Here is a 27,966-nt window from a genome sequence, read left to right as displayed (position 1 = left end):
CGAAACGCACCAGCGAGATGGGCAGCCACAGCGGTAGGGGATCCTTCTTTCCCTCGCCCAGACCAAAGAAGGGCGGTACCCTGACTTTGTGTCCGCTACATCCTTCGATTGTAATACGGAGGGTGCGTCCGACTTAGCGCGGCGGTCGCTGGACATGAGATTCTTGTGTAAACTCGAGGTCGTCGTTGCCCGCGGGCCGCCATGCACTGGTAGAGAACATTGGCACGTGATGACAATGATCGAACGGCGAATACCGAGGCGCTTTGGTACGCGTCGGTGGCTGACGCTGTCTGTCGCGTTCAAGCCAACAGTGCATCCAGTTGCAGTGGCGTGCAACAAGGAGTCGGGCGGCAAAGCGATACACTGTCTAGTTACGTTGGGACGACGTTGCGAACCGAGAGTGTCGCGCCGCGGTGGTTATTTTCCGAGTGGTGGAATTTATGCAACATTCACCCCGCCGGCACGACGGTCTTGGATAACCCCGTCGAAAGCCGTCGAAATCCACATTCCTCTGCGTTTCTTGCTCGTATCATGCTGATCAGCGGAAGATCTGATAAGTGTCCAATGTCCAAAATAGTGCATAGCGACGACAATGCAAAGCCAAAGCGCCACTTTCTTTCATCCTCTAACGGCGACGGTGACAAAGCGCCATCACGGGCCACGCCGCACAGAAGTCCATCTGAGGCATATAAACACGTTGGCGCGTGTTGTGGTCACCCACACCCGAACCACCATCACCCGCGGCGTGTTGGACGCCGGCTGCTCCCCATCCTCCTTCCAACTCCCGCCACGACCAGACTCACCTTCATGATGACGACAGACAGCTCTCTCGTGGGCTCGTGTCCTTCCTCCCCTCCCAGTCTCCCATCCCGCAGGAGCTTGACGATGAGACAATAATGGCTCATGATGCCAGTGCAAGGCGCTGGTTCTGGAGCGACATGCCTAATTCTGCCGGCCACAATGGCGAGGCCAGCGACCCAAGCGCGCCACGATCCAGCACAATTACTGAAATGTCCTCGTCAGTTGTGTCTGGCCCTCAGTGCATCAACTCGCCCCCGAGAGAACAACAATATCCGTACCGTCTTACAACCCGACGGCCGTCCATTCCGTCTGCTCAGGCTGTCGTCCCCGGGCCAGCCCTCCCCCTCGTGCCCTCGACATCCACATGCAGGCGTACTTTGTCCGCGTTCAGTCAACGACGCGACTCACCTGTCACCCGCTTGAGATGTGTGGGGAGGCCCGAGTGATCTCAGAGGCACTCCTAGACTCCTCGGCGGACGAGAACAAGGAAAACCTGGATTTCGCCTCCTGGGCGCATCGCCTATTGCACGCAGGGACCGAGAGGCTCTCGTACTCGCGCACCATTGCGGTCGTCGTCAGGGAGGCCATCGCGGACCTATACTGGGGCGACGCCCAGACCGGGTCCGAGCTGCACCTCGCGTTCCTCAAGGCGCTCACGACCGCGTTTTTCTGTAGCTTCTTCAAGGTAGGCCACATTCCCGGCCGTGTAGCCCTACAGATGACTTAGCGAACCTTTCTCTTCGTGCGCAGACGGACCTCAGCTTCCTCGACGGGGTGACCGGCCTGGACCCCATCAGCCCCGTGCTCGAGCCGACACGAGCCCAAGTGCTGAACATCGCCGCCTTCGTCGGCGACCTCTACGCGCTCGGCGTGCTGGCGGACACCGTCATGATCGAGCTCGTCTCGACGCTAGTCTACGGCCTCCAATCGCTGACGCACTGCCGCGCGCTGCATCTGCTGCTGCTCCGCGCGTGCACAGCCGCAACACGGGGTTTACCCCTCAGTATGCTACACCACTGGAGGGATGTACTCGTGTGTACGGCGCTCGGCTGGGGCATTTTCACCCTCCCCGACACGGTGAAGCGCTGGATCATCGTGAGTGGATGATCAGTCGACGGTGTGGATGAGGCTAGCTGACGCTCGAACCTTCGTAGGAAATATGCAACGTCCTGGATTGGATGGGCTGCAACGAACGGAAGGCAAGCGGGGCGAGGTCCATGTGCCATCGCTGGGACAAGAACCTCTCGGGCGAATTGATGCGCCAATTGCTCGAGTACGCGCCGTGTGCAACTACCGGGCCACAGCCTCAGCGGTGCGCGCCCAGACGGGCACCGATGCAGGACATATCGCACTGCTTCGAAACTTCCAGCGACGTGGGAGGCGACGGTGGGTTTGCCTGAAATGAGGTTCCGCGCTCTCGTGGTTGTGTGATCTTACAATGTATGTTATGATACAGCGTTGTCGGCTTGCTATATTCGTCCTGCTGTGTTACGACCGTCCAGTACCTGTTATTTTGTCATATTGTTGTCATATAGTGTACTCCCATTTCAAGTCCGTTGCGTAGGTTATGTATAGCACTTGTATTGCACGCATTTGTGATCCAAAGACAGTAACCCTAGTTGTACTAGGTAAAACGACAGACCTAGAAGGTGACTTGTGAGATGATCGATGATCATTGGAACGCACGACATTCGCACATACCAGTAACCCTCGCTCAACCCACAGCTTGCTCTTCGCTAATGTGGATCTACACTGGCAGCCAGCACCTTCAAGTCCGCGTACTAGGTAGTCGTGCGCCACGATGAACCCCAGTCTAAATCTGGACACTGACGAGCGACAATCTGTCAACAGAGAACACGTCGCGTTGCCTTTCGGGTGCAATCTGTGTAGAATGAAATCAGCCGAGAAAAGCCCTAGACGGCAAAAATGCTATCGCGTTCCAAAGTGGGTGCTGCGCGGATCGATGGTGCGTCGAAGGCTTCGAGGCTATCAGAGTTATGTTCAACTGGTGGGGGTACATACTCGATGAAAGATCGAAGTGCCGGTGATTGACTCGGAGTGGGTGGAGAGGCAGGGATACTTGTATGGACTTAAGGCTTGTCTGGACGCGATGTTGCGATGCTCGAGGACCTGGTGATACTTAAGTACGTATACCGCCGTCCAGGAGTCTGATACAAAACGTACGTAGACCTGTGTGGGAGCAGGGTCTGTATCCGGGCCGCGCGGTCATCAGAGCCAGAGACTGGCATGTAGAATCCACTCTGGCATCATAAGACAGCTGGAGTGGAGAATGATAAGTATGCTATCGCTGACAAGGTTTGAAAAAAAGCCCTACCACTCCGCACACGAGTTCAGAATTGTGTCCACGCCTGGATGCGTAATACTTACCGCAGGAACGCAATCTGCGTCCAAGGGATACTCTCCGATATCTACGGGAGCTGACATCGCCCTTGCTTTTCCCACACTCCAGTCGAACGGGTACGCAGTCTCGCATACGTTGTAGTCCTGCGATCGCACTGAATTGGAAACATGCGTGTCGACTTTCGCCGGATATCTTCCCGCGCACCAAGTATCGGAGACATTCCCCAGCCACCGGAGCTGTATGATTCGGAGGCCGTGAGGCCTCCCGCACACCAGGACAGCCCGGGTGACCGAGCAGCAGTTGTCGTCGAACGTGGCGCACCTGCGCGCATGCTGACTATGCGCGCAAGCAGTGCGAACCTACACGACTGCCTATGTTTCGCCTTCATCATCCGCAGGATCGTCGTCGACGAAAGTGGTGCCTGTGCGCCGCGCACTGGCCTGTTGTGCTCCCGGCGAGCGGCCGTACATTATACCAGGCACGACGGAAGATAAGGTGGTATACGCTAGCATGTCTGCGCACGTATCAGTGCGCCAGCGTGAGATCCCAATCTTACCTGGTTCAAGTTGTGGACAGGAACGCGCTGGATGTTCCATGTGGAACGCACGGGTGGCGCACCGGGGAGTTGTCTGACTCTGTTGAACACAAGACCAATGCCAGAGACGAAGTGAAGTTTACTCTTGGAAGCAACTGGGAGGCGTGATCTGTGTTTGTCTTTAGGACAATAGGTCCGCCTGCAGAAAGAAATGGTGAGGACGTAAGCTGCGGCTGACAGCGAGCGGTCGAGAAGCCCTAGAGAAAAATCGACGTACATACGGCGTGTGCCTCTGAGGCCAGTCCTACTAGTGCTATTTCGTAGCCACATCCCGAGAGAATGGAGCACTCGCAAACGGGGTATCATGACGGGGTCCAAATGCACTCAACTAGCCTTGCGAGGATAGGACATCCCGATTCCCGATGACACACTGTACTTTGAAGCGGTGCCATCATCATGCACCAAAGCGTCGATTCGGAGAGGAAAGGCCGTGCGCTAGGCTCGACACAAGCCCTCACGTGGAGGGCCTCGGTATGAGACTGGGTAGTGACTGGGCCGTGCGCTGGGTCTTGAGGAAGGCAATGCGGATGCCTATCGTCGAGCGTTCGAAGCCTTCGTCGTGGGGTGCCACACTTCGGCACCGTGGATATCGCTAGTCTGACTGACAGGGCATGTGGGATTTTGGGAGACGGCACCGACAAATCGTCTGGTGTATGTGCTGTTCAATGACATTGTCAACTGCCCGACTGTGAGGCAAGCTCGAGGAGGTGCACGGTCCCACGATCATGGACGACCGGTAGACGGGCGCCTGGCGCTGCGACCACACGACATGGACGACGGCCATACGCCCCGGCGAGCTTCTCCTGCTTCGCCACCACCCACGCCTTCGCCGCCAACATGGGACCGAAATAGGTGCGCGCGTGAGTAGCCTCGCGGCGGAGCGACCACGCGTGCACGTAGAGTTCTGTCCGCGGCTTGAAATTGCAGCCAAGAAGAGGCGCATCCGGGGAGAGGAACACCAACGCGGGCACGGGTGCTCGATCAACGTGCTCAGCGCTCAGCCTTGCTGCCGCTATCGCGCTGGCGGCCACGGCTACGGCCAGGGACATCAGGGTGTGCTCCGTTTGACAGGCCGGGCAGGCTGGAGGTCGGACGGTATCATGCGAGCCTCGCGCGCCGAGGTAAGTTAGGGCCATCGGGACTCTGCGATCTCCCAGCTTATCTCTCCTCCTCCTCCCGCTCCATCCATGCGGAGACAGTACATATATATCTGAGCCCTGGGACAGCCTGCCTCCGCGCTGCTGCCTCCCCGCGAGTGAGCCCCCTCCCTGCACGACGCGCTCCTGTCCTCGAGCCAACGCCGCCAACATGGTGGAAATCAAATACCCTCGGTTCTATACGTGCGTGCTCGCCTTCGTTCGCACTCGTGTTGTGGCTAACGTTTTCTCTGCTGTGCAGCACGCCCATGGTACAGGTGGTACTCGTGGGCATCACCTGGTGAGTCCTCCGACCTGGGAGCCTGGCAAGGAACGGCCATAGGTTGCCGTTCGCGTCTGCTGTCAACCACTCCGGCTCATCGCACACGGTTCAGTCGCCGGTATGCTTGACAGCGAAAGGCAATACAGATTGCCAGTCCTCGCCAAGGCTACAGGCTCGCCATGATCGGACGTAACACTGACCCACATGCAGTTTCGCGACAGTGGGCATGTTCAGCGCTGTCTCCAACCTCGGCGCAGGAGGTACACAGAACCTGACGCTCTCCGACACGGCGAACGGCGTCCTTTACGGCCTCTTCGCCATCACCGGTATAGTCAGTGGCGGTATTGCCAATGGTACGTTCCTTCCGTTACCTCCATTCCCTCAGGCTGGCGTTCCCTCTTTTTTTCGGCTGGGAAGCCTGGAAGACCCTTGTGACTTCGAGGCGGCGAGGCATGCCCAGGAACTGTCAGTGTGTCAGGCAAACCTGATGCACGAGGCTCGGTCAGTTTGATCCTGACGGGCCCTCCGGGTACGGACGCGGTGGCTTAATCGTCAGGCTCGGTCCTGCCCAGTCTTCATTCTGACATGTCAAACGCCCTCCTTGCCACAGCTTATCAGGCCAGGCATAGGCGCTTTCACACCTCTGCTCCCAAGCTGTCAGCTTTAGCTTGAGGAGTGAGGGAGCTTCAAAACAACGTCGTTGACCTTGCGGTGGGGACCCCGTCAGGGTATCCTTATCTTTACGTGCGGTGCCATTGTGCATCATGGGCGCCCCGCAGAAGAGCTTGATCAAGGTTCAGCGTGCTCCGTTCGAGCGAAGCCAATGCCCCTGGCTTCAGTAGAGGGCATTCCGGGACATTGGCGGGCGTGGGCACACTTGTTGCGCTTCGCTGAACTGGCTCCGCGCCGTCTTCTCGACGCAGGAAGCCGACAGTACTAGACTTTCGCAACGTCTGGGTGGAACCGCGTTGTTTGGAATGAATGCTGATCATTCACCTCTAGTTCTTGGCCCCAGGATCACGCTTTTCCTCGGTACTCTAGGCTACGCGCTCTACGTCGGTGCCCTCTGGTGCTACCAGACGCAGGGCACGTCATGGTTCCTCATCTTCGCGGGTGCCATCCTCGGCATCACTGCCGCGCTGCTGTGGTCCGCGCAGGGCTCGATCATGATGTCGTACCCGCTCGAGAAAGACAAGGGCAAGGCGTTTGGTGTTTTCTGGGCCATCTTCCAGTTTGGCTCGCTCATCGGCGCGCTCATTGCGCTGGCGATCAACATCCGCTCCGGTTCGCTTGGCGCAGTGTCGACCTCCACATACATCGCATTCCTGGTCATCATCTTCGTCGGTGTCGCGAGCACGATCCTCCTCCTCCCGCCGAACCAGGTGATCCGGAGTGACGGCACGATCGTCAAGCTCCAGGCCGCCTCTAAGCCGCACGAGGAGATCATCGGCATGTGGCGCACGCTCAAGGACTGGCGCATGATCGGTACGTCCTCACGTTCTGCCTAGCATCCCCGGTGCTGACCGGCCGGTGCAGCGCTGCTCCCGATGTTCTTCGCGTCGAACTACTTCTACGCCTACCAGGGCTCAATCAACACCGCGCGCTTCGACGCGCCGACGCGTGCGCTCAACGCGGTGCTCGAGGGTGCCGGCGCCATTGTCGGCGCGCTCATGATCGGCTTCCTCGTCCTCGACGGGAAGCGCTTCGACCGCCGCACGCGCGGCTACATCGGCCTCGCCGCCGTCGCCGTGGTCACGGTCGTCGTGTGGGTGTGCGGCCTCGCGTGGCAGGTCACGTACACGCGGCACAGCCCTGACTCCGTCCTGTACCTGATCAACTACAAGGACGCGGCGTACAGGACCAAGGGCCCGCTGTTCTTCTTCTGTGAGTGCAACGGGCTGCGGGGGCCAGATGTGTGCTGACAGGCGGGCAGACTACTTCGGCGACGCGTGCTACCAGGCGCTCGCGTACTGGATCATGTCCGCGCTCTCGAACGACCCCTTCACCCTCGCGCGTTTCGCGGGTCTCTACAAGGCGCTGCAGAGCGCGGGCGAGGCGGGCAGCTACGGCATGGACGCGGTGAAGACGCCCTGGCTGAACGAGCTCGTACGTCGTCGTCTCCCTGTGGACTTATCGGCGGACTCGGCGCTGACCGTTCTCTCCGCAGCTCGCGAGCTGGATCATAATGCTGGTTTCGTTCCCGCTCGCGTTCCTCGTGCTCCGCACAGTGAAAGAGACGAACTACGAGGACGAGCAGGTCGTGTACGTCGAGGACGTGCGCAAGGACGGGCTGGAGCAGGGCACGCCCGAGGCGGACGCGGGCTCAATCGAGAAGGAGGTCATCGCCCCCGACGTCAAGTCATAACTGCCGTCGCTCCTTCGTCGGAATGGAACCATCGCGTTGGAATAGAGAACGCACGCCCCTCCCTCTCTATACTCGGTACTAGTGCGCGGATGGACGCATCGCCAGTGTAGTGTAGTATGCGGTGCATGCGTATGTGATCTATTGTCGGATACTTGTGATGACTGGGGTTTTCTATGGGTTCTCGCTGGTGCATTCGGACGTCTCTCTGTACTGTTTTCAGAGTATAATCACCACACTGTAAACTGATAAAGCAATGTTTCAGACATCTCGAATTCTGACAGGCAGACTTGCGGTCCGTCGACTACATGATTATGTCAATGACAACTTCGATGCAACGCGTAAGGTGAGCGTGTCTTTCCACCTCTGTAACGTCCTGTTCGCTTTGATCAACGGTACACAAGTCGTTTAGGATGACAACGATACTGATACGTAGCGTGGGATGTTCCTGGTCCCATATCATCATCGTTCCTGATCGCACAAACCGCGACAAACGCTCTCCCATCACACTAGTGGCCGAAGCTTCGTTCGCGGAGATGGGCGAGTATCGACTCGAGTCACTCCGTATCTCTCGGGACCGACTACGTCGTCCACGGGCGCGTCCGCGTCCGCGTCCTGTCCTGCAGTCAACCATGGCGACCGTCGTGGTGCGCCCGATGCTGGTCAAGGCGCGAGGGCCATCCTCTGCTGGAAAGGGCCGTGCCCGGAAGGCTCTTCTCCCCTCTTTAGACACCAATCCATCGTCGTATGATCGCACGGACCCGTTTGCAGCGCTCAACGTCCTTCGGACCCTCGTCGCGTCGCTGCCCGCGCGTATCGGCGGGTGCGCGTACAAGCTCACGCCGGAGGAGCACCGGCTCTCGCTGCACCTCCTCACCATTGTGGAGCCCTTCGTTGGGCTGGCCCCGCAGAGGAGGACGCTTACGCGCCAGCCGACGGAGATCCTTGACGCGATCGTATTCCATCTCGACGAGAAGCGCGACCTGCTGAACATTGCGCTCGCGTGCAAGCGGCTGCACGGGATCATCTTCCCGAGGCACTTCGAATACCGCGTCGTGCGCTGCAAGATCAGCAGGATCGCGGTGTGGAACCACCTCGCTGTCCATCGCGGCCTCGCGCGCAATGTACGCCGGCTCGAGATCATGGACGAGCGAGGCACGGAGCCCGAGTCTGTCCCCTCTGACATTCTCACCTCAGACACCGACCTGGAGTCGACAGATGATGAGCTGGGCATGCACGACAAGCAGGAGCGCATCCTCGTCTCCGCCCTCACGCGGATGACCGCCCTCGAGTCATTCGTGTGGTCGTGTAGCCATTCGCCGATCTCGATCGATCTCGTCTGGCCGACTCTCCGCAAGTGCCAGGCCCTGAAGAATGTCCAGATCAACGACAATCTTGTCTTCGCGCCGAGCGAGCTGCCTGCGAGCGAGGGACAAACCAGCAAGAACAAGAGGCGCCAGTACGTCGTGAGTGACGACAGGTCACAGTGTCCTGAGCATGGGCTGATCGCGAACAGCTGCCCGCGCTGAAAACGATCAGCCTGCAGTCGACCAAATACACGTATGGCGCGTCCAAGAATCCCGAGATGACTCGCATCTCCGGCATGCTCACCAACTGCCCGGTACTGGAGTCCCTGAGCATCGCATACCAGCCCCGGCGCGCGGTGGGCTTCCATCTACCCGCAGCAGACGACTTCCTGCTCTGTGCGCGCTGGTCCACCCTGCGTACTCTGGCCCTCACCAATCTGCGTTGCTCGCCGCTTGCTGGCCCGGACGCCGTCGCGTCGTTCCTCGCTGCGCACGTGCAGCTCGAGGTCCTCCACTTGGATATCTCTTTCGGGGCCGCGAGGGCGGCGACGATCTGCTTGGCGGATGAGACCCTGCCGAGGCTGAAGGAGCTGAAGGCCAGCCGGGAGGTAGCGAGTGCCATTCTTGCTTGCCCGATATTGCCCACGAAGGCTCATCCGGAGGGCCGTCCGCTCGAGACACTGAAGGGATTGAGATTATCAGGGCCCGGTGGGAACGTGTTCCTCGCCAATTTGGGGGCATTCGGGCATATCGTGAAACGGATAGAACTCGTTAACTATGCCGACATCGACGAGGTCAGAAAGCTTTCGGACGCAGCCCCGCAGCTCACCTGGTTGGACGTCGGCAAGCGGATCGACGGGCATGGGGCTGCGGGGACCGCAATGGGCGTGGATCGAGCCGGGCGGCCTGCACCGGCGATCGCGACGAACTTTACAGAGTGGGCCAGCGTGCTCGCGCACTTCCCCCAGCTTGCGACCTTCCACGGCGTGCGCTTCTTCTACGAGGTCGCTCCGGCGGCGCTCGCGCCACCGTCCGCCTCGTTCGTGCACAACTCCTCGTCTGGCGTGCATGCAGCGACGATACCCCTCGCGCCGTCAGAGCGCACGCGCCTGCCGGTGACCCCGTCAGATCGGAGCAGGATGCGCAAGAACGAAGAGGTCGCGGCGACGTTCGCGTGGAAATGCCAGAAACTGCGCAGGATGGACCACTGGGAGGAGGGCACGGGACGCGTCGTCGTCCTCCTCAGAGACGGCGATAAGGCCAGATATGAGGTCAGACGGGTCAGAAGTTAGTATACCTGGTGAATGGTGACAGACCACGAGATGCGCTGGCCCCGTAATTCGCCTAATAAATTATTGGCGGGAGGGTTTTCGAGTTAGTAACTTATGGCTGACCGGTAATGCTAACACGTTTGCCTCCCGCAACGCAGAGGTTTTCCAGATTTGAGCCTGCTCGACTCGTCACTTTCATACATATTGAGCACATCCTCAAATGTTACAAGGCCAAACAGAGAGCGGGAACATCATGATGCTGTCTGGACTGCACCGTGACGCCTGTCATCAAGAGTTCACGTGACCGCGACAACGCGTCTCGCGTTTGACGAATCGACTTCGGGACCGATGCAACATTGACACGACTCTCAACGTTCGTGCGCACGTCTAGCGCCCAACGTCCACGCCGTAAGCTTCCCCTGGCTGATATTGATGTCCTTCTGGCTGACCTTGACATCACTGGACGTACCAGTCATCTCGGATCATACAACTTTGCAGTAGCTCCAGGTACGTAGGGCCGGTCGAGTCGAAGGGTATGTCACTGAGCCTATATGAACGAAGAGACGGCATGATGCCTACAACTGATAAGTGCGGCCATACGGGGTATGCACAGCTGCTGTCGGACACGGACAGCAGCGATGCGTCCATGCTCGACCAGCGCAAGGATCTGGAGTGGACACGCGACGAGGACTTTTGGTACGAAGACGGCAGTATAATCGTCGTCGCACAGACGGTCGGCTTCCGCATTTATCGAGGTCTGCTAGCGAAACACTGTGGGATATTTCGCGAACTGTCCACTGTCCCTCCGAGTCAATGGCAGCCGCCGGCCGGACAGTTGGTCTGCGGTTGCCCAGTCGTTCAACTGACTGATACCCCGGTTGCTCTGAGAGAGTTGTTGAGTGCGTTGATGTATGCGAAAAGGTGCGTCAATACAACACACGTGCTTCGTTGTCCCGTTGATACGTAGCATTGGTTTGGATGCCCAGATATGTCCCCGAGAACGACCTTGAACTGGACGCCCTGTCGTATCGGATCCGCCTCGCTCACAAGTATGGAGCTGAGGACCTCTTGAAGGAATCTACACAACAATTACAGGCCCTCTATCCGACATCCTTCATGGAATGGGAAAAAATACGTCGACCTCACTCCTCTCGGGCCATTACGGCGGTGAACTTGGCGCATCTCACCAGCACTCCATCCATTCTTCCCACCGCTCTCTATGCCTGCTGTCAGCTTCCAGATGATACCTTGCTCGAAGGCGCGGTTCACTCCGATGGCACGGCAGATACCCTGAGCCGGAGTGATCTGGTTAAATGCATGAAGGCGAAAGTCATGTATGCCCGTTCGGAAATGGACATGATCCACGAGAAATTTCGTCGCAGCTGCCTCTCTGCTGGTGACGCATGTGATAAGGCCTTCAATCTCATTCGCGAGGCGGCCATCAGGCGATTGTTCACTGGGAACGTGGAACCTGGGATCCTTGAACCGTGGCGCGAATTTCTCAATGCACGCGGCAACATTTCTGGGACCAGACATAGCACTGCCGCGGTACCATGCAGACGCTGCCTGGAAAATGTCATCAATGCGGTCAGTGACGTGGATGTTGAATGGTGGTGCGAACTGCCTTGGGTCATGGGCATCGAAGTGGGCTACTGGCAAATTCAGCCTGAGCATTGGGACCCTTGATGCTGATGCAGATGGGTGACAGTCTATTGGTGAGCCGCTTTGGTAGATGCAAGACACTCCAAGCTGACACCGATCCCTTCCCAGCGACGGAGTCCCTCATTTGTTCAAGATGTATCGAGCATACTTCGTCCTATGACATATGCTTCAATGTGCATTAACTTCCGCACGAGAACTATTGATTGTTACACGTACCGCGCAGGCCGAGTCGAGCCTGGCGCTGGCGTTGTGGACCGCAATACAGCATCGCGCGATGCAGACGTTATCACTGGCAGGTATAGATGTTTGACAACACTCGTGCATGCACATCTCTGTAGGTATCCTGCTCTGCACATATTGAGTGCGCCGACTATATTCGACAGGCAACGCTAGCGAAGTGGAACCAGATGAGGCGATGGACAGACAGCTGCCGCGGACAACCTGAGCTTGAAGTGAGATAATACATGCGCACGTGATCGTGATAGGTCGCATACCTCTGAAGTGGTATTGGTACTACTACCGTGACTAGGCCCTCAGTGGTAGTGTCCCTCGATGAAGCGCGATAGCTCCAGGTATGCATTATACTCTCCAAGATCCAATGTCGTTCATTTCGACGCAGCGATGCCACGACCTTCAAGTTGGAGGGAAGCAGTCATAAACGGCTCCGATTGGACTCGACAGATGATTCAACTGTGCCGTCAGAGTGAGACGCGCCATCCAGCAGATCGTGGTTGGGAAGCTGGCAGCAGACGTAGGACGCGGAAGGTAAGATGGAAGGCGTGTTGGTTAGACGGGCTACATTGACGGCAGTTGTCGTCCGAGGGGAGTAGTGACGTTGTACGTCGATCCATTTGGAGAGTGTCGTGGGATAGAGTTTCTTCAACTGCCATATTGGCTCCTCCAAGAGGTCTCCGATGCCGTACTTTTGTGCGAGGCGAATTCGATAGGGTAAACAGTCCAACTCGGCATCGTTCTCCAGCATGTACTTACCTATCATCCAACCAGGTGGCCATCAACATCTCAGGACGAAGAAAAGACACAATGTACGAGCGTACCTCTTGCCGCACATCAGCACATCAAGTAGCTCTCTAAGAGCAATAGGATTGTCGGAGAGATGTACGATCGGGCAGCCGCAGACTGACGTCCAGTGCCAGTGGCTGAGGGACGGAAAAGAGGTCGCGGAATACCTCGGATCGCCAGAAAACCTCGATACACGCGAAAGCCAACATTCTGGGCGACCAAAATGACGTTCCCATCCTCGTACCAGAACTCCTCGTCGCGCGTGAACTCCTCATTCTCGCTAGGCTGAGCAGCGGCAGTTGATAAGTATACTGGACCGGGGCGATCTGCTGAGATGCATCCAAGCGAAAGTTGAACTCGCCCGTGCTTTCACGCATGAGATCCACGAAGCAGTTCGCCCCCTCTACAAGTGCATCTCCGAGGCCTCCTGTCTACATATCTTCGAGAACATTCGCACCGGAGCCATAGGAGCGGCGTCAATGGAAAATGCGGCAGCCGGGGTGCTTGAGCCTTGGGACAAGCTCTTCGATGGATACGACAGGCAGAACCCTGAGATTATCAATGCGGGTCTGCCCACCTTATGCGTACCTTGCATGAGCGCCCTTCGCGCTCGTGCCAAGGGCGGATTCGGCGACATCTGGGATGACCTGCCATGGTACACCGGGCTCGGCGACAGCTGGAAAGAATGTGTTACTATATCCGAGTCTCAATCCGAATCTCGGCATAGCCGACAGTTTCGGGCACATATAGACCACGCAGAGGTAAGCCAAGTTCAATCTTCGAAGCAGGACGTCCTCTTCACATGCCCGACTTCCAATGTAGGCGTCGGTTTACTCTGAAATCGAGTCGACATGGCAATCGAGAGAGACAGGTGGTCGATGACAACGCCAACCTCTGCACACATGTCCAATGTATTATATGATACCAGATTGTCAATCAGAGTAGGTCTGCAGATATTCCTTTCATTCGATTCTGCGGTCACATTTCCTGTGTTGAGATACTGGCAGGCTATCCCTGTGTTGAAACAGGGCACGCCGTCTGCATTCCTCTAATCTCAAGGCCCCTCGACCATTATTCAACCGAGTCGGCGTTGTCCTCAGGCAGGTAACGCATCAAACACGGCCTCCGGAGCGACGATCGGCTTTTGCCGCGATTCTGAAAGGCCAATTGAATGAATGTCAGACTCTGTCCTCACAATCTCATATCAACGCACTCACCGTGGACGTTCTTCCAGAAAACCTCGGCGCCAGGAGGAAGCTTGTTGCCAAAGAGCGCAAGCTTGATGAAGTATTCCTCCGGAGCGGACTCGAACTCTGCCCACAGCGGCGTGCCACAGTCGCCACAAAAGTGGCGGGTGACCTGCTTTCCGGACAGTTCTCTGACTTCGGCTGCTTGTAGCCCTTCGTCGTGCCCTTCAGGATTTGCAAGCTACTGCGCGGGATGGGAGCGACATAGGAGAACACTGCCAGCGCGAGTAAGATGTGAGTGTGTCTGCCGTGACTCATGGTACGGATGAAAGCGGCTTACGACTTCCAGAGAGGGTGGTGCAAACGGTGCAGTGGCACACGATGGCCGTAGCATTGTCGTCAAATCCGCCGACGACGCGCAGCTTGATAGCGCCACAGTGGCAGCTCCCTGCAGCTGAGTGGTCAGTACGTCCTCGCCGAGCCTTGCGGAGCTAACGTACCCTCAACGTCGGACATTGTGCTGTCGGGCTGCTTGGAGTCGAAGGTAAGTGGTTTGGAGTTTACTGATCCTTGAGCTCGTTTATATACATGCCCCGTATAGCTCCTCATGACCGCCAGCTCATGGACTGTTGCCTACTCGTACAGCGCGCGACCGCTTCCATGACGCTTGCGTCGAGTCAAGCTGCTAAGATAAATTTCCTAAGTCTGCATGATTCAATACTTCTAACGCAATTCAGAAGGACGTACGCCACACCTTGACAGCTACTCAGTAATGGGTGCCTAATGTTGCCCGAGGGATCAATCAGACGCGGTCAATGCCGTCCCGCTCGTTTGCGAAATTTGCACGCAACGAGTCAATTCGCTTTGTCAGGTCGTCGGGCGGCAGGCGGCGGGAGGAGGGTGAGTGCGGCGCCCATCAGGGCGGGGGCTTGTGCTTGCAAAGAGCTGAGAAAGACGTGCCGACGAAAGACCCGTGGAGGCAGAGGATTCCACGTCAGCGTATACAGCGCCCGACGATCTTAGTGGCGCCAGACCAGACACCTCTGCCGAAGACAAACTAGGATGTATGCAGCGAGCTGCGACCGGCTATATTTTTACAATTTGGTTTGGAGTGTACATAATGTGCGGTGCAACGGAGAGGTCGTACAGATGTGATAGATATTGAGTAGTGTTTCGACCATGTATTCCAGATTGCTAGCGAACAAAGTCCATAGATCCTCCACCAGGCGCACTATGGGGGCCTAGCTGATCAAGCCCTTTACCCTCCCTTTCACCCACACGTCCTTGAGCTCTACAGAGCCCACCCCAGCCCCCACCCTATCACCCTTCTGCTTCCAGTCCCAGACAAGCGACCGCGCCTCCACAGGAGCCACCTCCTTGTCCCGCGTCCCCACCGTGATATGCATCCTGTCCTTCACGTCCGTTGGCAGCTTCAACACGAAGTCTAAACCCTTCTTCTCCGCTGCCGCGTTGCCGTCGTCAAGGGACACCGCAAAGTCGACCACGGTCGCCGCCATGATCCGCTCGTTCCACACGACGTGCCCGAGCCGGAAGCTGAACAGGGGCGGCGCCTCGTCCTGCAAGCCGCGGCAGAGCTCCCAGAGCGCCGTCTGCTCCGGCAGCGCTTTCGAGTGCACGACCGTGACGTGCGGCCTCGCCGCCACCCGCTTCCCCTTCGCCAGCCTCTCCCAGAACGTCTTGCCCGCCTGCGGGGCATCCGCCTCCTTGAACCGCTTCCCCAGCACGCCCTCCAGGTCCACCTCCGCGAGGATGCCGTAGTACCTCGGCGGCGGCTCCTTCCTCTCCTTCTTCCCCTGCTCGCCCGCCGCCTTCCTCTTCGTCGTCGGTGCCCTGTAGCCCCGGGCGACCGCCAGCGCCTCCCCGAACTTCTCCTGGTCCGGCCGCTGCACGCCCAGGATCCGGACGCACGCGTCTACCACGCGGGCGAGCGAGTCCTCGAGGCTCTCCTCCCACTCCATCTCGACGGACACGTCGACCTCGTCGTCCGTCAGTTCCTCCGCGTTCTTTAGGAACTGCCAGACGACGGTCTCGTGCGCGCCCGCGACGAGGGCCTGGTGGTTCTCGCCCCGCTCTGTGATCCGGTCCGCGCAGATGCGGTGGATCGTGCTCAGGGGGACGTCGAATGACCAGTTGAGAGCCAGGAGCCGTACGGGAGGCTTCATGTTCGCCGTCGCCTCGCGCAGCTGCTGACGGTGCTGCTTGAGGTGGTTGTTTCTGGTGCACGTCAGTCCTGATGGGCTTACATTTAACGCAGTCACTCACTTGTCTGCGATCACGACGTCGTGCGTCTTGAGCAGACCCACGACGTTCTTGATGAAGACGGGCGCGGGCTTCTTCGCTTTCACGTCGTCGCTCTGCATGTGGCCGAATCCAAAGAGGTGGCACAGCGCGACGGCGACACTGGTCTTGCCCACGCCAGGAACGGCGACCGGAACGATGATCGTCTTGCCGAACTGTTTATGCGAGTCGGCCGCCCCGTTCATACTGCTCTCGTCATGCTTCTCCTCCGCTGTCTTCTCCGCCGACCGCCCCTCGTTGCTCTCCAGCCACTTCAAGAAGCGCTCGCGCGTGGCGATGATGCCCTTCCCCCGCGCGTACGTGTCGAACTGGCTCTTATCGCGCCTGATCTCGCCGATGACCCAGTCCACGTACACCCTCGTCTCCGGCCTGCGCAGCTTCCCCTTCGGCACGTTCGCGACGAGCGGGCCCTTCGACAGGAGGCTCTTCGTGACCTCGCGCCAGTCGCGGTACATCATGTACGGCTCGTCGAACTTGACCTTGAAGAAGAACGACGAGCCGGGCGCGTACGGCGACGCGCTCGCGGGCTTTCCGCCCTTCGTCGGCGGGTCCACGACGCGCGTGCGCACGACGAAGCCCTCGAGCGACTCGCCGTCCCACTTACCTGTGCGCCCGATCTCCTCGGTGAAGGCCTTGACCTCGGGGACGGTGTGCAGGACGATGCATTTGGTGACGATGAAGCCCCACTCGCGCGCGAAGGCGTCGACGGCGGGCTGGTCCATTGTCCGGAAGCGCTTGGTGCATTCGTTGAGGCCATGGAGGTGGAGACCTGTCAGATCAGGGCCGTATGGGAGGACGTGTTCTTCGAACGAGTCATCGCAGAGCTTCGTGGCACGTGTTAGACAGCGGCAAGAGGTGGAGGAAGGGTGTATGTACCTCTGCGACGGCGGTCAGGTTTTGGTCCCAGAGTGTCTTTGCGAGCTGCTCTTCCGTCTTTCCTGCATCGGCGAGATGCTTCCGCAGCCAGCGCTCGCCGACCTGGGCGTGACTCTCGGGAGTGTTGTTCGAGGGGCCCAGCGCATGCTTGGACGTGACGACGAGCTTCGTGGGTGTTAGCGCAGCTATGAAGATGATACACCCGTTCGACTTGAGGGTAAGAGTGTACGGAGGGCCTGTGTGGCTCTCAAGTGATGCCCACTTGTTCAAGGATGATATCTCAGCGTATGAAGAAGGTGAAGTGAGAGCATACACTCACATGTGTCCATGGCACCTCGCCGATATTGAAGAATTTGTCATAACCGCGCGCAACGATCCGGTGCTTCACTTGGTCACCTTTCTTGATCTCTTGGGTGAACAAGCCTCTCGCAAGCGTTGGGAATGGTGAAGGCACGTCGTAGTACTTGAACTCGTTCATCTTCCAACTCCGAAGTACGATGTTTGGGTCTGCGGGTGCAGTGTACGCCGTGGACCGCACAAGCTTAGGGCTCTTTTTTGAGATGCGGAAGAGGTCCTCGATGAGCTGCGAATCCTCTGGATCAATGTGGATGGAGTTGAAGATGGCATCTTTCTCGGCCGCATCGACAGTAGGGATAGGATCTTTCTGCGTTGCAACAGAATCTGTCTCTTCATTTGTAGTGTTTATTTTCGTAGAGCTCGTTTCTGTACGTTGCGGGGTAGTGATTGCAGGCTGACTCGCCATCTGACTCTCCATTCTTGAGCGCTGGCAAATGACTCGCGGCGACTTCCGCCCTGGTACGGTTAGAGTGGTGGTAAAGCTTCTCCTATGTTTTGTTGGATGGGTCAGCCGGAACAGGAGACACAGTAGACGAAGTGAAGACCGAATGATTGCAGTTCCTGCGAAGGACGTGCCAGTGTTCAAGTACTTGTGCTGTACAGGCGCCCGTTGTGTGGCGGTATGTATGACGAAATGTCTGAAACAGATCTGATCGGGCCGTTTATGTGGACCGTGTGGCTTGGGCGTCTATGACACGACTCCTCCTTCCTTACATATTCAACGGAAAACATAATGCGACCGGAATGCGACCGCTATATACTCATTCCCCACTGATGCATGCGCAACTCGACCGCTACCGTCACTTCAACAGACTTCGAAGCCTTGTATTATTGACATAACATATCCCAACCCCCGACACGACTGTCCCCATACGTACGCAGGAAGCTGTCAAGTACTACGACGCGATCAAGTTGCAAATTGTCGGCGATTTCACGAACGACATTCAATCCAAGCCCCTACTCTGCCACTGCGAAGTGAAGCCCTCTCCGGCAGTCATACTACGTCCCATGCCTCGCATACATCCAATCATAATTCAAGCTCACTGGCACACACCTTCGCGGCAGTCTTCGTCTGTACGCGGACCAATCTGCAAGTCGCCTGGGGCATGCCCAAGGGCTACAGGCAGTCTAAATCTACGAACAGATTGGGAGGACAAGTAACACGATACTACTTCTGTGGCGACTGCGGCACGCTGCTCTGAGGTGAGTCACAGGCAGCGCCAGGTGTCAGCTACACCCTGGCACAGAAGTCTTCTGGAGATGGGCACATGGTGAGTCTGGGTACGACTCTTCGTGAGCACGATGGATGGGCTGATGGGATGGCTTTCTGTACAGTGAGAGAAGTTGACGACTCCTTGAGGCTTCGTATGAAGGACAGAGACCCATCTGAACACCATCGTCTTGGGCCCGATATCGATGTCACGGGCTGCCCGGCATACGCGTTGTACTAGTGTTCTCCAAAGGGGTCACTGAGAGCGAGCGAGTCGTCGAAATGATCTACCAATGCACATGCACATATCTGCTGCGCTGTCTGCTGAGTCAAGGCCATAGCTAGCTTCGCCAGCTCGAGCTGTTGTCCATCTACAGTTACGTACGCATCTCTTGTGAGTTGGCTCGTGCACGATCGTACGCTCTTTCCGCAGGTGACAGGTCGGTTCTAGGCGTTGACGGATGTTACACGTTCATATCGCCCACATCGCAAGCGACCTTGGTACGCCTGCGTCAATCAAACTTGTTCACCCTCAACAGATCATGAGGCACTACTCGGATCACAGCCACGTATTCAGTGACGGCACCGCATGCTACCAGAGTGAGGCTGCGCGCGCGGTAGTGTGGTTTGTGGATGGCCGCTCCAATTAAGCTTACCTCAGTGATAACGCCAGACGTTAGCATCACAGAACCTCTCAAGAACATCGTAATCAGGAGTTGATGATGGGTCCGATATGATGGCTGCGCGACGGCGTCCGTGATGTGTTCTGGAGGGCGCTGTGCGGTTGGTATATAATGGGCACCACTGGCACGCTGCTGAACGTCGCCCATACGCTCGCGAGTAAACCATGGCTGACGTCGAAGGTCTGTGTGTCTGGTCCAAAGTCGCGCCAGAGTCGCTGAGCACAGGAACCCAGGGAGCTGCCACTGCGGCGCCATCAAGGTCCGCGTCCTCGGGGGATTCGGAGAGAACGCAAAGGCAGGCATCTGCCACTGCGAGGAGTGCCAGATGCTGTCCGGCAGCCGTACGCCGCCCGCTCCTTCCCGCCCACACTCACCTCTGACCAGTGTCCCCCCGTACGGCAGTCTTCTCTTACCTCGGATTCGTCGAGCGCGAGAACCTCAAGGTCCTCACGGGCGAGCCCAAGGGGTACAAACAGCCCACCGGCGCGGCGCAGTCCGGGAAGGACGTGATCAGGTACTTCTGCGGCGACTGCGGGACGCCGCTGTGGGCGGCGGCTGAGTCGGCGCCGGAGACGTACTCCATCAAGCTTGCGATGTTCGGGAACCAACTCCCGCCTGCGAGGGAGATCTACTGGAAACGCGCGAAAGGTGAGTTATATAAGAGCGTGATGTTGAGGACGAGCTGAGCGATTGCCTGCCATGAAGAATGGGAAAAGCCGATGGTTCCGCCGGACTGTGTGTTCCAGGGATGGCTTTCGGAGTGATGGGGAAGCTTACCTACGCCCATGCCGAGGTCGAACCGATGTATGAAGGACTGAATTGTACACTAAAGTTGGGTGGGGAGCACTGTGAGGTCGAATGCGCAGAGTGAAGTGTGGCTTACAATACTTCTCCTTACGATACACAGAAGAACACGATACTCCAGATCGATCCATACAAGGGACAGACTACAACAGAGATGGAATGCAGACGGGTGTCCATGCCACCAGCGTTAGCGGCTCCAGCCTGCTTGGATAAGCAGATTATTCGTCTCGCGTTCTGCTGGTGGAGGCATGCCATCCCTCGCGCTGCAAATGTCGATCGCCAGTGTGAATCCACGTCATTATTTACAAGAGAGAGGGCCTACAGATAAAAGCTCTTGATGAGTGCCTCCACTTCTTCAGCTGACATCTTGATATCTGTGACTTGTAGTCAGTACATCGTGAAGATTCCACGTCCCGAGCGACTCACATTTCTTCGGGTCTAAAGCACGCAAGTCGGTCAATGAACTGAAGGTGTATGTGTCGTAAGAGCACACTCACTTTTACTGAACTCCTTCCCGAGGTTCTTCTGTATGAACTTCTGCAGCGACGGCACGACTAGCTTGACCGCCTCCTCGCTGACCTGCGCGCGCGCCTCCTCATCGTCATGCAGCACCCTCGCCAGCTGGTGGCGCTCCGTGGTCTCATCGAACAGATCGAAGAAACGCGTGAACTTCTCCTTGATCGCACTCTTGCTCTTGTTCCCGTCGTCGGTGAGCGTCTGCAGCATTGGGCTGAAGTTCGAGTCGAAGTACGCCGCCTTGGCGGTGCGGAAGTTCGACTTGAGGATGTCCTGAGCGGGTTTCGAGAGTAGGCCGGGGGATGTTGGCGAAGATGGCCGCGTGAGGAGGCGTGTGATGAGGTAAGAGACGTTGTTGAGGAGGAAGATGGACCCGAAGGCGGGCCGTCGGTTGGAGTTGGCAAGTGCCTGCAGCGTGTTCAGCGTCATATTGACGAGGTCGACTGGGATTCTATGTCAGTTCTCTACATCGTTCTGGAAACCCGATTCACGTACATGTAAAGTGCTGAAGAATCGTGTTCTCGTCGATGTCTTGTCGTGCAGTCTTCGCAACTTGAGCGCCCTCGCCCATCTTCCAGTTGCCATCACCGAGACTGAGCAGCATAGCGCACACAGGTTCCCGTACGTCGGGCAGGCGCTCGATGTACTCGACCGTCTGCAGCAATCGGATTAGCAGCTAGCAATAAAACAAATGTGTTCGGTCACTGCGTACCGACATGGTGGTATCAATGATACCGGTGCTGAGCTCTCCGCGACTGCTGCCTGCCGCCAACTTGATATCCGCCAACAACTCAGGGAAACTCCGCTGGCAGGTGGCCTTCATGGCCTGCATGCCGTCCTTCAGCTCGTTCTCGCGTCGGCCGGCTCGGCGGACCATCGTCTCCTCCCACTGCTCCTGCACTGCATTCAGACAGGAGTAGAGTGACAGTGCCATGGGTGTGTTCTTGGTGAGATCGCGTTTGATCAGCGAGCTGAGGGAGGAGAGAGTGGAGGAGAACAGGGAACAGAGCGGGTTCAGGAGGGTCGTATAGGTGCTGTTTATTGAGGCAGGAGCTGTAAGAGGGGCGAGAGTGAGAAGTAAAGCGTATTCGGCCTGTTGTTTACCGTGAGCAGAGTTAGTAGCTGATGTACGAAGAGTATAGTGAGAATATGCGCGACTTACATCTGCGATGCTCATGATGTTGTCAATATACTTCGCAAACTCCCGCGCGGTTGCAACACCATCGATGGTCCCTGCACGCTCCACCACCCGTTTCCCGTAGACTTCCAAGCATTTCTTTCCCCATGCGCCACGCATATCTCCGTATCCTTTCTGTGCCTCCTTCAATGCAGCCTGGATCGCCGGTGCGGCAGGGTGGGTTGGATGCGTCGGTGGTAAAGGAAGCGTGCGTAAAAAGGCTACAAGAGAATGGAGGGTCCCGAGGATGTCAGGTGGAAAGGGCATAGGTTCGAAGTCAGGACCGTTGATGGGCGTGCCAGATGACGCCTCGGCGACGAGCTTCGTATACAGTTGCATGAGCTTCTTTGCACCAGTCTCGACGAGGCGGGCCTGTAAAGGTGTTTGAATTGAAGGGTAGGATCGAAGCATACACGCGTACGGTCTCGCCGGCTCCAAGGTCCATACTGCCGAATGCAATGGTCTGGTTCATGCGGGTAACGATCTCGATGTATGCTTGCAGCTGACCCGGCTGTGGACTGAAGAAACGGTGGTCATGCCTACATCGAGTCAATGTCCGATGACGCTCACCCGCGAAGAACCAGTGCCTCCTCTGCAGCAATACCCTCCTGGTAGGCATGAATTTCGTCGATCTTGTTCAAGGCACTTTCGATATCTTGAGCACGAAGGGTTAGATAGACAAAGCAGACATAGCATTCGGGGCGACAAACTCTTAGCTCTTCGCGTCAGAATTTGAGACGAGTTGTATAACGGCAGAATGGACTTCTCGAGCTTGACGAGGCGTGCATCGAAACTGGACAAGATCGCTGCAAAGGTCCGTTACTTGGCACAAGGCTTGCGAAGTGACGGTGCATACAAGTCATCCGTTGCGATATTTGCCGCGTCTTGTTGAGATTTTGCTCGAGCTATGAGAATACACCGTCAGACATGAGACATGACATACGCTGAGTGTCCCTGGATACAGCAGGTCGTAGCCTTGCACGTCGCACACAACACCAGCTATCGCACTTGCTCACCGAAATGGAGCTACATTACATACCAATTCAATTTCTGCTGTTTCGTCGTCCATCTTGACTTGACAGGATAGGAGAGAAATGCGAAGTGGTGGACAAGACCAAGTCACGACGACTGCTGTACCTGACGCGACAAGCGCCCATTTACTCGATCTCGATCGCGTCTACTCGGGCTGTGGCGTTCACTCTCAGTTCGCACCCACGTCCTCAGTCTTGAACTACCAACGTAGGATGGCCGACTCTCCTGACGCAGACAATCAACGCCATGAGGACGCCTACGACGAGGCAGCTCGCGCCAGCCTGGACAGCGCAGAGCAATACGTGCTTCAACGGTCGGAGGCCATCGCGGCGCGACTGCTCGCACGGGACAAAGAACGGAACGCCATCGCTGCAGTTTACCGTAAAGCCTGGGACGACTTCTACGACTGGGAGCCCGAGCCCTGTCACTCGCTGATTAGGAGCCTCATCGCGGCGCCAACTCAGGCCCCATGGGACGAGGCTGACACGGCCGTACCGTTCTGTGTTTCTGACGAGAGCATGGATGTCGACGAGGTCGCGAACGGTATATTCCAGGTATTCGACATGGAACGGGAGCGGGTAAGTATGTTAGATGTGGACAACGTCCGTGGTCAGGTCTTTGCTCTACACCCGAAGTACGAGGCATGCACGCCGACATCGCAAAACATCAAGACCGACGACGACGAGTCTGAGTGGCTCCGATTCGTATCCTATGCTGGAGAGCCCGGGTTCGACGAGGAACAATTGGCGCGAGACCACAAGCATTTCTATTGGCAGGATGTCTGTCGTGACCCGGATGGTACGTGCTCTGTTCTGTTCGCAGCCGCGATGTATCCTGATCATAGTGATGCCCTACAAGCTGACCTGATTGGACTCGAAACAATACATCGCCTGGAGGCGCAATCGTTCTCCTACAACGTTGTTGATACACACTCGGTTCTTCCCAGACTTCTAGGACACAACGGTCTGATCGGGCGCATACACAAGAGGTGTGCTTATGCCTTCCGTTCTGCCTTTAGGTATTCATACTAGTGGCATGTATTTCCTAGGGACTTATGGCACTGGCCTGATGTTCCTGAGCTGCCACATGTCGAATTGGATGACTATACTCTTAAAACACAGGTCAATGAGTATGTAGACAAGACATGCCCACATGTGGGCTGCTTATACAGTCTCTGCTTCCCACATAGTCAGTTTGTTTGTCTGGCACTGTATTTTCTGGCACTGATAAAGTGTTGACAGAGCAGGTCAATGAGCTGCTCTCAGGGCAGACTGCACACATCAAATCTGTATCTCTCAAGCAACAAATCCAGAGACCATGTGGAGATATGTGTTGTGTCATAGACAGGGTATGGATTTTCAAGCACATAGATTGTCATATATCTCATTCATAAGCAGCCTGAGGATGACATAGACAACCCTGCTATGACTGATGCACAATGCATCAATGACATTCTGTCAATTTTGCCAGATGAAATGCCCTGCACAATTGCCTCTATTGCAATGGTGCCATGCTACCAAGTATGAATTACACTTCCTATGGGATCATGAGCTGACACTGGCATCCTCCCAGGTGTTCATGAATAGATGCCAATTATTTCCTGACCACAGCATTGTACCAGCTAGGGGTGTTGGTTCAATTGAGCACATGCATCCAGCACCTCCTGTCCAACAATTCAGTATGAGAGCAATCACAGATCCACTTTATTCCATGTGTTGACATTTTTATAGAAGATGAAGGAGTTGCTGGGGAAGGATATTTGAATCCTGCAGGGCAGGTATCTCAAGATTATCAATGTATATTTTCTCACATATTTTCATAGAGTTGACTTCTGTTACCATCAAGGGCCATGTGGATTCCAGTGTCCTTGCTACAGGGCTAAAATGCACTGCAAGCGAGGCTGTAGATGTGATGATAAATGTATGTTACATCTCTCATCAGCATGCATTAGGATCTAATGCCATGCACAGGCCGCCTAAGATTTGCAGGATGCAAATGTAGGAGAGCAGATATGTGCAAGAACATGAAAGACTCCAAGTGTGCCTGCAGAAAGGCCAATAGAGAGTGTGATCCAGACAGGTGTGGGCCACCCCCGCTGAGAAAGTCAGGTTACATACATATGACATCCATGCACATGCTGATTATAGATCTTTGCAGGAGAGGTAAAACATCCATCAGAAATGAATTATGATTAATATGTTTATTCATGTTGGTGTGAAGGCAGGAAGCATGCATGCCCCAATACTGTGTTACAACAAGCCTTGAACCAGGTATGATCTATCAAATACACATGCTATGCTACTAGTGCATCATCCATGATTACTTGCTAGGAACTAATCACCAAGACTGGTCAATATGGTCAAGGTTTATTTGCCAACCAAAACATACCTAAGAACACAATCATTGGAGGTATGCAAGAGTTATGTACTTTTCTTTGAGGCCACTGATCTTGAATGAGCAGAATATATTGCTGAACTGTACCCTGATTCATCATCTGGGCTTCTGGAGTAATTTCTATCCCATACTGAGTGAAATTCTAACTCATCCCACATGATAGCATCCTTCACAGGCACAGACAGCTCAACTACACATTCACTCTGAATGAATATCAGGTCTTGGATGCTGCATGGATAGGAAATGACACTAGGTACATGAACCATGCAAAAGGAACATATATCAATATTGGTGCTGATAGTGAAGTGTACTTACCACATCCATGCTGGCTTCTAGCTCACAAATGTGCACAGTGATTTGGGTGGATGGGGAGCTCAGAATAGCCTTCACAAGCAGTGAGTCACTTTGCAGCCATGTTTGACAGAAGCTCAACTGTTGCCACAGCCAAGTATATCAAGAAGGGACAAGAGTTGCTGTTTAATTATGGTGATAATTACTGGAAAGATGTGCCGGGTCATCAGCCGTAGTTCTATATACTCATTGAGCATGCCAATGCATAACATGTCCTGATAATGTGTAATGTAAGATTGCGGGGGGATCAACTATGAGGCGGAGTATCAACGATCGGAATTCATTAACTACACAATTACACAGGCTTCACTCATCTTCATGCTTACTGTAACCCGTCACCAGCCGGAACGACATAAACAAATCATAGCATACCGCGTGCGAACACCGCACGACAACTAACCAGAGCATACTGTACACAGTCCCGAACACCCGACATATCATGATCGTGTCAGACAGAAAACCGCGGCAGCCGACTCTCATGTCGAGATGGACTACGCAAGTCGGGACGATCCCAACAACATAACACCTCGTAAGAAGGCATCCTCATCCTTTAGAATAAGCCACATCCGATCAATCATTCGCCTCGTCATTGGAGTCGAGAAGGCTAGACGGCGAGTCAGTCGATGGTGTGAGCGATGACGATCGAAGGCGCACTTGTATTGCTTCATTAGTGAGCATCCCCGCCGTTCTCCAGATCGATGCTATATGAGTAGAAATAGCCTTCTGAGGAGATAACCATGACTTGCGGCATTGTCCTAGATGCGCCGCATGAGCCCAACCTGCTGCAGTTTCCCAGAATGTACAGTTGCTTACCCGCTCAGAGCAACGACACACCGCGCGCCGCTCGTGGGTAGCCGCAGGAACGCAAAGTCCCGCGATGGCTCCCACATCTCCGTCAGGGTGTTTGGAAGGTAGCCGCCGACGGAGGACGTGAGGTTCTTCGTCAACCGTGCCGACCCGCGACGCAGGCTTGACCTGGTGAGAAGTGAATACGCGCGATGCTATTGAGGGCAACGAGGACGTACGAGACACCCCCGTTCCTTTTCTTATCGACGTACGCATCATAGCCTCCATCCAGCTGCCCCTCCCGACTATCCACCGACTCCGATGGACTGGACGGCGTCTTCAGACTGCCCGGAGCGCCCTTCTGCTGGCCGAGCTTGAAGATGTGCACTGTGTCGTGTGCGGAGCTGACTGCGAGCAGCGTCGACACGAGGTTGAAGCTCATGGAGTGTATCCTCGTCTCGCGCGTGCCCCTGCGGAACTGGTAGAGCTTCTCCGCGCCGGGTATGCTCCACACGCGGATGACGGTGCCCTTGTCGGACGCGGTCGCGAGCAGTGTGCCGGTCGAGTTGATCGCGAGGAAGGAGATGGGCGACTTGTGCGCCTGGATGACGTTCGCGACCGTCAGCGAGCGCGTCGAGAACAGGAGCACGTCGCCGGTCTGCTGGCCCGGGGGCGTAGGCGACGCGGGCTGCGCGGACGGCTGCGCGAGGGGCGACGTGGGTGAGGGGACGGGCGAAGGGTATGCGAGGTAGGAGTTGTCGGAGGATGGGGAGAGCGCGATGATGGCTGGGCGGACCGGGTCGATCGTCAGCAGTCAGACGCGCCGCCGGGAGGAGTGGGACTGACCGTCTGGGTTCGGGGTCGTCTCTATAACGTGCATAAGCCGCATATTCGAGATGTCGTAAATGTAGATCTCTACTTCGAGGACGATGACGAGCGTCTTGCGGTTCATCTTGACGGAAAGGATGGAGGAGGGGAAGAGCAGTTCGCATATCATGGATTGCCGCTACCCGAACACATGTAAGTTCGAAGGCGATCTATGGTGTTGGAACAGGTGTATGCATACGAGATCATAGACTCACCTTCGTGTTCACGATCTGCAGTTTACGAGGACTAGACTGTGGATGGTCTGCCGCACCGACGAGCGCAAGCAGCGACGTGCAGAACAACATCTCCACTATCCCCCTCGCTCCGTCATCTGCAGCATTTACCCTTTAGCTTCCTCGTGGCGAACGATGCGCGAACGTACTCTTGGTGTATACACGGCCAAATGGGTCCACGTTCGTGATGCTGTAGCCTTTCCGCGTCCCGACGGAGATGCATCTGCGCACATGAGCTGGGCTCTACACCGACATGCCGGAGCACTCACGTAAAGTCCTGGTTGAAATTGGCGAACAGCATGTTCGAGTTCACGCGTTCAGCCATGAGGGGCCGGAAGGTTGGGGAGGTAAGGGACGAGCTTCCCGCGCTTCCGT

At 56.2% G+C, this 27,966-nt stretch overlaps 14 protein-coding genes across 14 annotated transcripts; 7 read left to right on the top strand and 7 right to left on the bottom strand.

The window, feature by feature from the left end:
- Positions 1–896: 896 nt before the first annotated feature.
- Positions 897–2,365, top strand: B0H18DRAFT_952450 (uncharacterized protein; the record flags this gene model as incomplete). Its single annotated transcript, XM_048042106.1, has 5 exons — positions 897–1,018; positions 1,138–1,486; positions 1,552–1,896; positions 1,956–2,187; positions 2,337–2,365. 5 exons carry the CDS (start codon positions 897–899, stop codon positions 2,363–2,365), a joined length of 1,077 nt encoding a protein of 358 aa, XP_047897215.1.
- Positions 2,362–3,798, bottom strand: B0H18DRAFT_53965 (uncharacterized protein). Its single transcript, XM_048038524.1, has 5 exons — positions 3,368–3,798; positions 3,137–3,306; positions 2,986–3,079; positions 2,503–2,931; positions 2,362–2,443 (listed from the first exon to the last, which is right to left on the bottom strand). The coding sequence occupies exons 1-4, from the start codon at positions 3,552–3,554 to the stop codon at positions 2,699–2,701; spliced, it is 684 nt and encodes a 227-aa protein (XP_047897214.1). The 5' UTR covers positions 3,555–3,798; the 3' UTR covers positions 2,362–2,443; positions 2,503–2,698.
- Positions 3,799–4,432: 634 nt separating this feature from the next.
- Positions 4,433–4,807, bottom strand: B0H18DRAFT_1116007 (uncharacterized protein; the record flags this gene model as incomplete). The annotated part of the gene is made up of 1 exon (XM_048033345.1): positions 4,433–4,807. One exon carries the CDS (start codon positions 4,805–4,807, stop codon positions 4,433–4,435), a length of 375 nt encoding a protein of 124 aa, XP_047897213.1.
- Positions 4,808–4,855: 48 nt separating this feature from the next.
- Positions 4,856–7,693, top strand: B0H18DRAFT_53897 (MFS general substrate transporter). The gene is made up of 8 exons (XM_048038522.1): positions 4,856–4,879; positions 4,937–5,098; positions 5,157–5,195; positions 5,388–5,530; positions 6,180–6,662; positions 6,714–7,061; positions 7,111–7,283; positions 7,345–7,693. The coding sequence occupies exons 2-8, from the start codon at positions 5,067–5,069 to the stop codon at positions 7,540–7,542; spliced, it is 1,416 nt and encodes a 471-aa protein (XP_047897212.1). The 5' UTR covers positions 4,856–4,879; positions 4,937–5,066; the 3' UTR covers positions 7,543–7,693.
- Positions 7,694–8,045: 352 nt separating this feature from the next.
- Positions 8,046–10,379, top strand: B0H18DRAFT_987658 (uncharacterized protein). The gene is made up of 2 exons (XM_048044865.1): positions 8,046–9,005; positions 9,056–10,379. Exons 1-2 carry the CDS (start codon positions 8,076–8,078, stop codon positions 10,136–10,138), a joined length of 2,013 nt encoding a protein of 670 aa, XP_047897211.1. The 5' UTR covers positions 8,046–8,075; the 3' UTR covers positions 10,139–10,379.
- Positions 10,380–10,763: 384 nt separating this feature from the next.
- On the top strand, positions 10,764–11,803 carry B0H18DRAFT_952447 (uncharacterized protein; the record flags this gene model as incomplete). Its single annotated transcript, XM_048042105.1, has 2 exons — positions 10,764–11,038; positions 11,104–11,803. 2 exons carry the CDS (start codon positions 10,764–10,766, stop codon positions 11,801–11,803), a joined length of 975 nt encoding a protein of 324 aa, XP_047897210.1.
- Positions 11,804–12,431: 628 nt separating this feature from the next.
- On the bottom strand, positions 12,432–13,721 carry B0H18DRAFT_1102473 (uncharacterized protein; the record flags this gene model as incomplete). The annotated part of the gene is made up of 5 exons (XM_048032551.1): positions 13,388–13,721; positions 13,257–13,348; positions 13,117–13,230; positions 12,967–13,084; positions 12,432–12,769 (listed from the first exon to the last, which is right to left on the bottom strand). Exons 1-5 carry the CDS (start codon positions 13,434–13,436, stop codon positions 12,432–12,434), a joined length of 711 nt encoding a protein of 236 aa, XP_047897209.1. The 5' UTR covers positions 13,437–13,721.
- A 174-nt stretch (positions 13,722–13,895) lies between these two features.
- B0H18DRAFT_1116004 (Mss4-like protein) lies at positions 13,896–14,502 on the bottom strand (the record flags this gene model as incomplete). The annotated part of the gene is made up of 5 exons (XM_048033344.1): positions 13,896–13,954; positions 14,017–14,199; positions 14,232–14,261; positions 14,327–14,434; positions 14,487–14,502. The coding sequence occupies 5 exons, from the start codon at positions 14,500–14,502 to the stop codon at positions 13,896–13,898; spliced, it is 396 nt and encodes a 131-aa protein (XP_047897208.1).
- A 363-nt stretch (positions 14,503–14,865) lies between these two features.
- B0H18DRAFT_929158 (RNA ligase-domain-containing protein) lies at positions 14,866–18,155 on the bottom strand. The gene is made up of 4 exons (XM_048041682.1): positions 17,501–18,155; positions 17,182–17,442; positions 16,270–17,129; positions 14,866–16,221 (listed from the first exon to the last, which is right to left on the bottom strand). Exons 1-4 carry the CDS (start codon positions 17,954–17,956, stop codon positions 15,228–15,230), a joined length of 2,571 nt encoding a protein of 856 aa, XP_047897207.1. The 5' UTR covers positions 17,957–18,155; the 3' UTR covers positions 14,866–15,227.
- A 1,440-nt stretch (positions 18,156–19,595) lies between these two features.
- Positions 19,596–20,195, top strand: B0H18DRAFT_1116002 (Mss4-like protein; the record flags this gene model as incomplete). Its single annotated transcript, XM_048033343.1, has 4 exons — positions 19,596–19,611; positions 19,665–19,772; positions 19,834–20,079; positions 20,137–20,195. 4 exons carry the CDS (start codon positions 19,596–19,598, stop codon positions 20,193–20,195), a joined length of 429 nt encoding a protein of 142 aa, XP_047897206.1.
- Positions 20,196–20,422: 227 nt separating this feature from the next.
- Positions 20,423–22,997, bottom strand: B0H18DRAFT_871450 (Cullin repeat-like-containing domain protein; the record flags this gene model as incomplete). Its single annotated transcript, XM_048040166.1, has 11 exons — positions 20,423–20,492; positions 20,558–20,615; positions 20,727–21,194; positions 21,247–21,406; positions 21,464–21,844; positions 21,914–22,300; positions 22,350–22,446; positions 22,499–22,583; positions 22,639–22,734; positions 22,785–22,833; positions 22,968–22,997. 11 exons carry the CDS (start codon positions 22,995–22,997, stop codon positions 20,423–20,425), a joined length of 1,881 nt encoding a protein of 626 aa, XP_047897205.1.
- A 129-nt stretch (positions 22,998–23,126) lies between these two features.
- B0H18DRAFT_53638 (uncharacterized protein) lies at positions 23,127–24,862 on the top strand. Its single transcript, XM_048038506.1, has 6 exons — positions 23,127–23,758; positions 23,819–23,948; positions 24,009–24,148; positions 24,202–24,308; positions 24,358–24,480; positions 24,533–24,862. Exons 1-6 carry the CDS (start codon positions 23,173–23,175, stop codon positions 24,677–24,679), a joined length of 1,233 nt encoding a protein of 410 aa, XP_047897204.1. The 5' UTR covers positions 23,127–23,172; the 3' UTR covers positions 24,680–24,862.
- A 64-nt stretch (positions 24,863–24,926) lies between these two features.
- Positions 24,927–25,265, top strand: B0H18DRAFT_53622 (uncharacterized protein). Its single transcript, XM_048038505.1, has one exon. It carries the CDS (start codon positions 24,972–24,974, stop codon positions 25,149–25,151), a length of 180 nt encoding a protein of 59 aa, XP_047897203.1. The 5' UTR covers positions 24,927–24,971; the 3' UTR covers positions 25,152–25,265.
- Positions 25,266–25,905: 640 nt separating this feature from the next.
- B0H18DRAFT_1137573 (WD40-repeat-containing domain protein) lies at positions 25,906–27,952 on the bottom strand. Its single transcript, XM_048035601.1, has 7 exons — positions 27,861–27,952; positions 27,741–27,814; positions 27,574–27,689; positions 27,338–27,497; positions 26,731–27,277; positions 26,519–26,680; positions 25,906–26,460 (listed from the first exon to the last, which is right to left on the bottom strand). Exons 1-7 carry the CDS (start codon positions 27,914–27,916, stop codon positions 26,373–26,375), a joined length of 1,203 nt encoding a protein of 400 aa, XP_047897202.1. The 5' UTR covers positions 27,917–27,952; the 3' UTR covers positions 25,906–26,372.
- Between the last annotated feature and the right edge of the window lie 14 nt (positions 27,953–27,966).

The sequence above is a fragment of the Fomitopsis serialis genome (genome assembly GCF_022376445.1).
Source record: "Fomitopsis serialis strain Sig1Antser10 chromosome Unknown B0H18scaffold_11, whole genome shotgun sequence".
In the NCBI taxonomy this organism is placed as follows: domain Eukaryota; kingdom Fungi; phylum Basidiomycota; class Agaricomycetes; order Polyporales; family Fomitopsidaceae; genus Fomitopsis; species Fomitopsis serialis.
This window is presented reverse-complemented; position numbering and strand designations above follow the sequence as displayed.

Excerpts from the sequence above, each read along its gene's own strand:
- B0H18DRAFT_53638 (XM_048038506.1), top strand. The coding sequence starts at position 23,173 with ATGGCCGACTCTCCTGACGCAGACAATCAACGCCATGAGGACGCCTAC. Across the intron at positions 23,949-24,008 it reads ATCGGGCGCATACACAAGAG|GGACTTATGGCACTGGCCTG; the intron begins GTGTGCTTATGC and ends TGTATTTCCTAG. Across the intron at positions 24,481-24,532 it reads CAATGGTGCCATGCTACCAA|GTGTTCATGAATAGATGCCA; the intron begins GTATGAATTACA and ends GCATCCTCCCAG.
- B0H18DRAFT_1137573 (XM_048035601.1), bottom strand. The coding sequence starts at position 27,916 with ATGGCTGAACGCGTGAACTCGAACATGCTGTTCGCCAATTTCAACCAG. Across the intron at positions 27,498-27,573 it reads TGCAGATCGTGAACACGAAG|CGGCAATCCATGATATGCGA; the intron begins GTGAGTCTATGA and ends GTGTTCGGGTAG. Across the intron at positions 26,461-26,518 it reads TGTGTCGTTGCTCTGAGCGG|GACAATGCCGCAAGTCATGG; the intron begins GTAAGCAACTGT and ends CGGCGCATCTAG.
- B0H18DRAFT_53897 (XM_048038522.1), top strand. The coding sequence starts at position 5,067 with ATGGTGGAAATCAAATACCCTCGGTTCTATAC. Across the intron at positions 5,099-5,156 it reads AAATACCCTCGGTTCTATAC|CACGCCCATGGTACAGGTGG; the intron begins GTGCGTGCTCGC and ends TCTGCTGTGCAG. Across the intron at positions 5,196-5,387 it reads GTACTCGTGGGCATCACCTG|TTTCGCGACAGTGGGCATGT; the intron begins GTGAGTCCTCCG and ends ACCCACATGCAG.
- B0H18DRAFT_53965 (XM_048038524.1), bottom strand. The coding sequence starts at position 3,554 with ATGATGAAGGCGAAACATAGGCAGTCGTGTAGGTTCGCACTGCTTGCG. Across the intron at positions 3,307-3,367 it reads GGGAATGTCTCCGATACTTG|GACTACAACGTATGCGAGAC; the intron begins GTGCGCGGGAAG and ends GTGCGATCGCAG. Across the intron at positions 2,932-2,985 it reads CTGCTCCCACACAGGTCTAC|GTCCTCGAGCATCGCAACAT; the intron begins GTACGTTTTGTA and ends AAGTATCACCAG.
- B0H18DRAFT_53622 (XM_048038505.1), top strand. The coding sequence starts at position 24,972 with ATGTGCAAGAACATGAAAGACTCCAAGTGTGCCTGCAGAAAGGCCAAT.
- B0H18DRAFT_987658 (XM_048044865.1), top strand. The coding sequence starts at position 8,076 with ATGGGCGAGTATCGACTCGAGTCACTCCGTATCTCTCGGGACCGACTA. Across the intron at positions 9,006-9,055 it reads ACAAGAGGCGCCAGTACGTC|CTGCCCGCGCTGAAAACGAT; the intron begins GTGAGTGACGAC and ends GATCGCGAACAG.
- B0H18DRAFT_929158 (XM_048041682.1), bottom strand. The coding sequence starts at position 17,956 with ATGGAGAGTCAGATGGCGAGTCAGCCTGCAATCACTACCCCGCAACGT. Across the intron at positions 17,443-17,500 it reads GCGAGGTGCCATGGACACAT|TGGGCATCACTTGAGAGCCA; the intron begins GTGAGTGTATGC and ends TCCTTGAACAAG. Across the intron at positions 16,222-16,269 it reads GACGTCGTGATCGCAGACAA|AAACAACCACCTCAAGCAGC; the intron begins GTGAGTGACTGC and ends GACGTGCACCAG.